The 6474-nt window shown below is 43.0% G+C and overlaps 1 protein-coding gene across 1 annotated transcript in view; it reads left to right on the forward strand.

Moving 5' to 3' along the window:
* Nucleotides 1-4218, forward strand: part of DRC7 (dynein regulatory complex subunit 7) — a 13586-nt gene extending 9368 nt beyond the window's left edge. Inside the window, 5 exon segments of the mRNA XM_009318852.1 lie at nucleotides 770-880; nucleotides 1999-2109; nucleotides 3158-3352; nucleotides 3843-3982; nucleotides 4128-4218. Of these exon segments, the coding sequence (XP_009317127.1) occupies nucleotides 770-880; nucleotides 1999-2109; nucleotides 3158-3352; nucleotides 3843-3982; nucleotides 4128-4218 (648 nt within the window).
* The last annotated feature ends 2256 nt before the right edge of the window (nucleotides 4219-6474 follow it).

A 6474-nucleotide genomic window follows, 5' to 3' on the forward strand; every position in this document is an offset into this window, starting at 1 on the left:
TTAGGCTCAGTTCTGCGGATTCATGGCAGGGAAGCTGAAATTTCCTCTGCCATTCTCTCTTGAAGAAGAGACTACAGCAGAGAAGCAGAAGCAGACATCCTGGGTTCTAGGTCCAATTCTGCCATGGATTTCTTGGGTCACATCGTTGCTTAAATCTCCCAGAGCTTACTCTGCAGACACAGAGCAAGATGCTAAGGCTTAATGCATTGCTGATAGATAGATAGCCTTAAATAAAAGGTACTATAAAAAAAGTAGAGTGCCATCATTAAGCCAAATTCTCTCATTCGGGGCGGAGGGGTCATTCCACTAACATTAGTGATGTGAGTCTGTAACCAGGGGCAGGAGTCTGCCAGTAAATTCTGCAGTAATGCTGCAGAATTACACTTAGGAAAATCAAAGAGAGATTGCAAATACAGGATTCTTTAATGTTATGCATGTTTTCTTAAAGTTTCTATCTCCCATTGGGCAGAATACACAGAACGCATTTGCTGTAATGCCATCCTTTCATCTCTAACCCTGCACAAGCAGTTCTAACCAATAACAGCAGCATCAGCACAGTGCAAGACGTGCCATCTGGCTCCCGTTACTGATAGACTCAAAATCAAAACGAAGTCTAATAAGTTGTTGACCATGGGTTAGATGTTTCAATGGTGGAAACCAGTGTCACTGTATTGACTATAGCAGAATTGTGCCAATTTCTGTTAGCAGAGTACCTGGTCCCGTGCACCCAGAGCGCGCTACTGTCTTTCACTAGCTTATCTGCTTCCAGGCGGGGTCCTCTGAGAAAGAGAAGAAGCTGGTCCATCTGTACAAATTGTTGCAGGAGCTAACAGAGGAAGAGAAGCGGCTGAAGCAACAAGTCCGGCAATCTGAAGCAGAGGTAACAGGGAGGTGTCCACACTGTTGTCAAAGTTGGTCAGGCATGGAAATGGTTTCGGCTGACTGGTTGCCAAAGCATCCTCAGCATAAACTGTGACAAAAATAAAACTCTGGTGCCACAAAGCTGGTCTCCATGCTGAATTATCAAGCTTGCAACCCAGTCATTGTTCAGTGAAGACGTGGCTTTAATATATTTATGGAGAGGCACACACTTTCCAGCGCCTGCTCTTACTCTTCATTCTCTGGGAGGAAGACATTTTCAGAGGGCAAATGACAGCATATGAGTTGGGGCACCTAGAAACATATCTGGCTTTTGCCTGGGAATGAGACCTAAAAGAAAAGATATTGTATGTAATGTTGTATCTAGTTGCTAGGCATTTCCAGGAAGTCTTATCCAAAATACTGAAGTGACTTTTTGTGGGAGCAACTGTAGAGAAATCATCTTCATGAAATACATTGCTTGTACTGCTAATCACACTGTGACCGGTGTAACGAATCCATGTTCTTAGAAGTCTTTGTAATTACTTCATGATAAATACCACCATTCTAGCAGATGGAGGCAAAGCTATTGGATTTCTTTCTTTTTTAAATGTTTTTGTGAGGAAGAGGAGGAGAGCTGGAGAGGGAATGCTCAACTTATACTAGCACAGAATACTAGGAATAATTAAGAACAAGATTGCAAAATTCCTTTTTTTTTTTCCAGAAATCCAAAGCTAGTTCACTGTGACCTCATGAACTACCTTGCCAAATTTCTCAGTCTCAATGTATTAACAGGCAAAATATTCACATTGCTTGTGCTGTATATCCTGTTAAGACAAAGAAATAAGCCAAAGCTATCAGTGCAATTTCAAAAGTAGTGGCAAGACTGTGACTCCAGAAGAGCTTTCTTAACAGATAATAATTGTGTCCAAGAATTTCATGCAGAGCAGCAATCTAAAAATAAGACCACTATCGGCTTGATCTGACAGCAGGATATGAACATATTTGTATAGATCTTCTATATTTAACCTTATGCTACAGTTCTTGTATGCAGCATCTGCTCTGTTAGCAGGTCAAGCATGTAAAATTACTGTCATTTGGTAGGAAAGCTGAGGGGTCTTTCTTCTGATTTTTTGGAAGGTGTTAAATATTTTGAAGATCCGTGAGAATGAAGAAACTGCCGTTAAATTGTCAGTTTCAATTTATAATACAGAGAGGAATGAAAAGAGAAGACAACAGAATGAAGCCATGGTAGGTAGACTCCATTAATCCCAGTATTTATTACATGTACACAAAGAAATCCAGAGTAAGCTTTTTCTGTCTGAGGAATTATCTCTGAAGAGCTTTTAGTACCGTTAAAATATACTGGGCCAAATCCCTAGCAGGTGTAAGTCAGCACAGCTTCAACTGACTTGCATGAAAATATAACATGATCAAGACCTTCTGACTTTCTGGAAAAACTTGCATCACCGAGGAAGATTATTGTTTTATTTTGTTTAGTTAATAAAGAAAATTATCAAGGATTAGTTGATAATAGGGATTATGGGGGGAGTATGATAATGGATTCCAAGCTGCATCTTTCTAGCCAGGGCTCATTTTGTTAGGCAAATACACGCTACTTTGCGTGATGTGAATCAGCTGTTTTCTTGGTTTTCATCATTACTTGCAAAGCCAATTTTGTTCCACCATCTCTGTGGAGGAATTAATACCTTATGAATGTTATGGACAAATACAAAAAGATTCAAGAATAATTACTTGCAATTTTTCAAGATCTCTAAGGTGCTTCTTCTGAATGTTTTTTAGACTGAGCTTTCCTGAGTAGAGATTATAAAAGGTGATATTAGGTTTTATGATGCCAAACTTCTGGCGTGAAACACAAGCAGGGGCAAAGATGCAAGAACCAGCTACTTGCCAGACTACAAGCTGGTATCACTCAAAATACCCTGTCCTCATCTCTTTCTGTCCAAATAGAAATGCATTTTGTAGAGCCCTCCTTGTACCTCAGTGGATAACACGTTTTGTGTAAGAGACATCTCTACAATCAAGGAAATTGGGAGAAATGTTAAAAAGGATGGTAGAAAATAAACTACAGAATAAAAACTGCGTTGGGAAAGGGTTGGTATGCAAAGCTAATGCAAAGCAGTAGTTTTGATCAAACTGTAGGAAAAAGAAACGTTATTTCCTCCCGGGGGAGGGGGGGGAGGAGGATTTTGGCCTTTGCTTTTATTTTGCCTTATCACAGGGTGTTTGGGGAAACAGGTAAATGGGACCATGACTCTTTCTGTCCTTTCCCCTCCAGAAGAACACAATGGAGGATGAGCTCCCAGGACAAGAGGAACAAGATCTGGATTACCTGGCACCTTTTCTTATTCAAATTGGCTACAGAGGGAAAATGACCAAGGGGCAGGCCCTGCGTGTCCGAGATGACTGCCTGACTGATTTTAAGCATCGACTCATTGATAAAGCCAACATCATCCAGGCTCGCTTTGAAAAGGTATTGCCAGCCTCGCTCCAGGATGCGTTGTTACTGGAGTCTCTTCTGTACTGGCAGGAGGCTAACACACATCTCATTGTGACAGCAGGCAAGAAACAAACCTTTGATTACTTTAAGAGAGCCATAAACATGCCCTTTTTTTTTTTTGTCATTAGCATGTGAAATCAAAGAACAAAATAGCTCCAGGGTGAAACTTAGTCCCTATCTCAATCAGAGCTGATTTGGTTCTCCAGTGCTTCTTGACTATAGTGAGGCAACGCATTCAGGTTTTGCTGCCTCTCCCTGTTCCACGTTTTTTTTTTTATTCCCCATGTTTTCTTGTTCTGTGAGACCTCATCTCAAACTTATTGCCTCCCATAAAAATATACCAGCTCTGATTTGTGGTTTCCTTTATCTCGGCTCCCTGAACTTTGAGTTCCACACTTGTGTGCCTTTGCTCCTCTCTCTCCTCTCTATTACCCTGACTTCTGGTTGCTTGCTCCCCCAACAGGCGGTGGAAGAGCTGCAGAAGAAGGACCAGTGGTTTCAGGAAGAGAAGAATCAGCTCAGCGCAGAGGAGGAGGATGACTTCCTCGCCCGTTACTCTGAAACCATGTTCCATATCCACATTCTAGCGCTGAGGCTCAACAGGTATTGGGAATGACTGCCTGAGTACAGTGCCCAGGGGAGGTCTGCAAGTCAGCCCCCCAGGAACTCAGCACTGAAGCTATTCTGTAAAATATTCTACTCAACGTCCTGCTGCAGTTTTCCTCCGATATCCCCCTTCTCGTTCTAGGGAAAAGCAGACAGCACCACAGAAATACCTTGCTCTTGAAGAGAAGCTGCGCAAGGATCCTCGCCTAGCCGAGCACCTCGGTCATGCCTGATTTCTTTATTCCTTCACGCCAGACACTGGAAATCAGTGCTGAAGCCTGTTGGAAGCAGCCTGGAAAAGAATGTGGAAAGGTTTTTCTACTTGCCTGCAGTAAATCTTTCATTATCGTCAGATTCACGGAGATTTTAATGAACTTGTAGCACACCACTGTCTTTTTCTTTTCCCTTGTTTATTTTCAGGCCCATCTACAATTACATCAATTGTCTTCTCATGTAATTCTATTATGTTTGAGACTGAAGTCTGAATGAGACCTTAGCTTTAAGGTCTGCTTCAGAAGTTGCTACAAATTACGCACGCTGTATTGCAGGGCTTTTCTTCCCCAAACCTGCTCCCTAGCTGCTGACACCAGGAGCAGGATTATTTGGGAATACTGGTTCTTTCCAACATAATAATATTTTAACTAATTTACAATTTGGTTTTATAAGTAGCACAAGTAGAGATTTTGAACTTGTGAGTTCACAACAAATTAAAAATTCTTTGACCTCATTTAGAGCTATCTATTAACTACAAAACCCAGCAAAGACTAATACTCAAATTGACAAACTTGGGATTTTAACATCTTTATTTTTCTCTTTGAACGTCTCCATCACCGTTCACAAATATTGGCAGACAGGGTAAAAAGTCAAGAGAAATCCAAAAAGCTTTCCAAATCCAAGAAATTTTAGATAATCAAGTATTTTGGTTAATAATCATTCACCGAGATCCACAAGTGGAAGTCAGTATGTGTGTGCTATGTATTGGTATCTATGTAAGTCCCTGAACCTGCTGGGAGACAATTTCTGATGTCATCTATAGTACATTAGGCACCGTGGACACCTACGGTGATTCTACCTACAGTTCCCAACAGCTGCAGTCTTCAAGGAACGACCTCTAATGATCACCTTACACAAAGACTATACTGATTGCAGCTGGGAGAAGGCAGAAACTTGTTTTGCTGTAATACAGCAGAATAAGGGACATCACACCTGAAATACAGCCTGAACCAGAGCAGATTAAACTTCTTGTTTCATGGTAGCTGTCCATTTTAAGTGTAATAGATACACTAAAGGGCTTTTACAGAGAAACACACACACACACGCCTGCCTATTTTATTGCAAGAGTAATTTTCTCTTGTTTTGTTTCTGTTAGTTTTAAGAGGTGAACACAATGTTAAAACCAAAAGCCACCATCGGCTCATTATGCCTAATCTGAACATTAAAACATACCAAATTATCCTTATAGAGAGGCCATTAAATTAGGTGTCGCTTGAAGGATGCACTCCATTTTGGGCTCAGAAATGGAGAGCAGGGAATTCAGCATCTCCTGTGGGAGACAGTTGCAGTGTTTGACACCCACCACAGCAAATCCCTGGGTCTGCCCGGGCCTCCCGGCTCCCAGTTCTGGAGCTCTTGAGATGTTTCACGACAGTACATCGTGTTCCAAGCTATTCAACAACAGCAGCAGCCCATTTCACACCAACACACTGACAGCTCCGCATCCCTCCATCAATGCTTGGCTAACGTGGCGACCTAGCACAGACAGAAACAGGCCAGGAAAGAAAGCTGAGAAAGCTCAGAACAGCTCACTGAGACCAAGAGGTATTCCAATAGGAACACACTACTGAAGAGGAACACCAGGAATGTCAGGAACTAGCCAAAACAATTTCCAAATCACAAGGACCACGAACTGCTGAAAGACCGAGGGACCTCAGCAAACTCAGGAGAAAGGAAACCCTGAGGTCTCTAAAGAGAAAAAAGGAGCAAGCAAGCCTGTTGTTATGAACTCATCAGTGTTAATTCAATACCAGACGAGACACCAGAACAAATTAATTTAAAAATCCTTTTACAGGCACTAGGGACATAGCAGCTGCCAAAAAAACAGCTAATACGTATTATCAAGGTCTAGCATCAAACTAATGTGATTTCCTCTTTTGATGGGAGTAATTGGCTTCAGAGGCAGGGAGGAAAGAGTAGAAGCAGCGTGACCCATCTCAGCCAGGCTGTGAGGGTGCCCAGCAAGGCTCCGCCGGGAGGAAAACCGACCCGAGGCCCCGGCGGGCTTGACTTGCCGGTGGTAGCAGGAGTAAGAGGAGCTGGTGCCGGCGTCGCCTGGCAAAAAGACACAGAAAGGGGGAACCCCGGCAGCCCCACTCCCACCAGGGCTGCGCCCGTGACACCCGGCGAGGGGAATCGCCTCCTGGAGACACACCGGCCACAGCCCAGGGGCACAACCGCCTCGGCCGCCGGCGGGCCCCGAGGGAGAAGGGCGG

Source organism: Pygoscelis adeliae, unplaced genomic scaffold (genome assembly GCF_000699105.1).
Source record: "Pygoscelis adeliae isolate BGI_AS28 unplaced genomic scaffold, ASM69910v1 Scaffold622, whole genome shotgun sequence".
In the NCBI taxonomy this organism is placed as follows: domain Eukaryota; kingdom Metazoa; phylum Chordata; class Aves; order Sphenisciformes; family Spheniscidae; genus Pygoscelis; species Pygoscelis adeliae.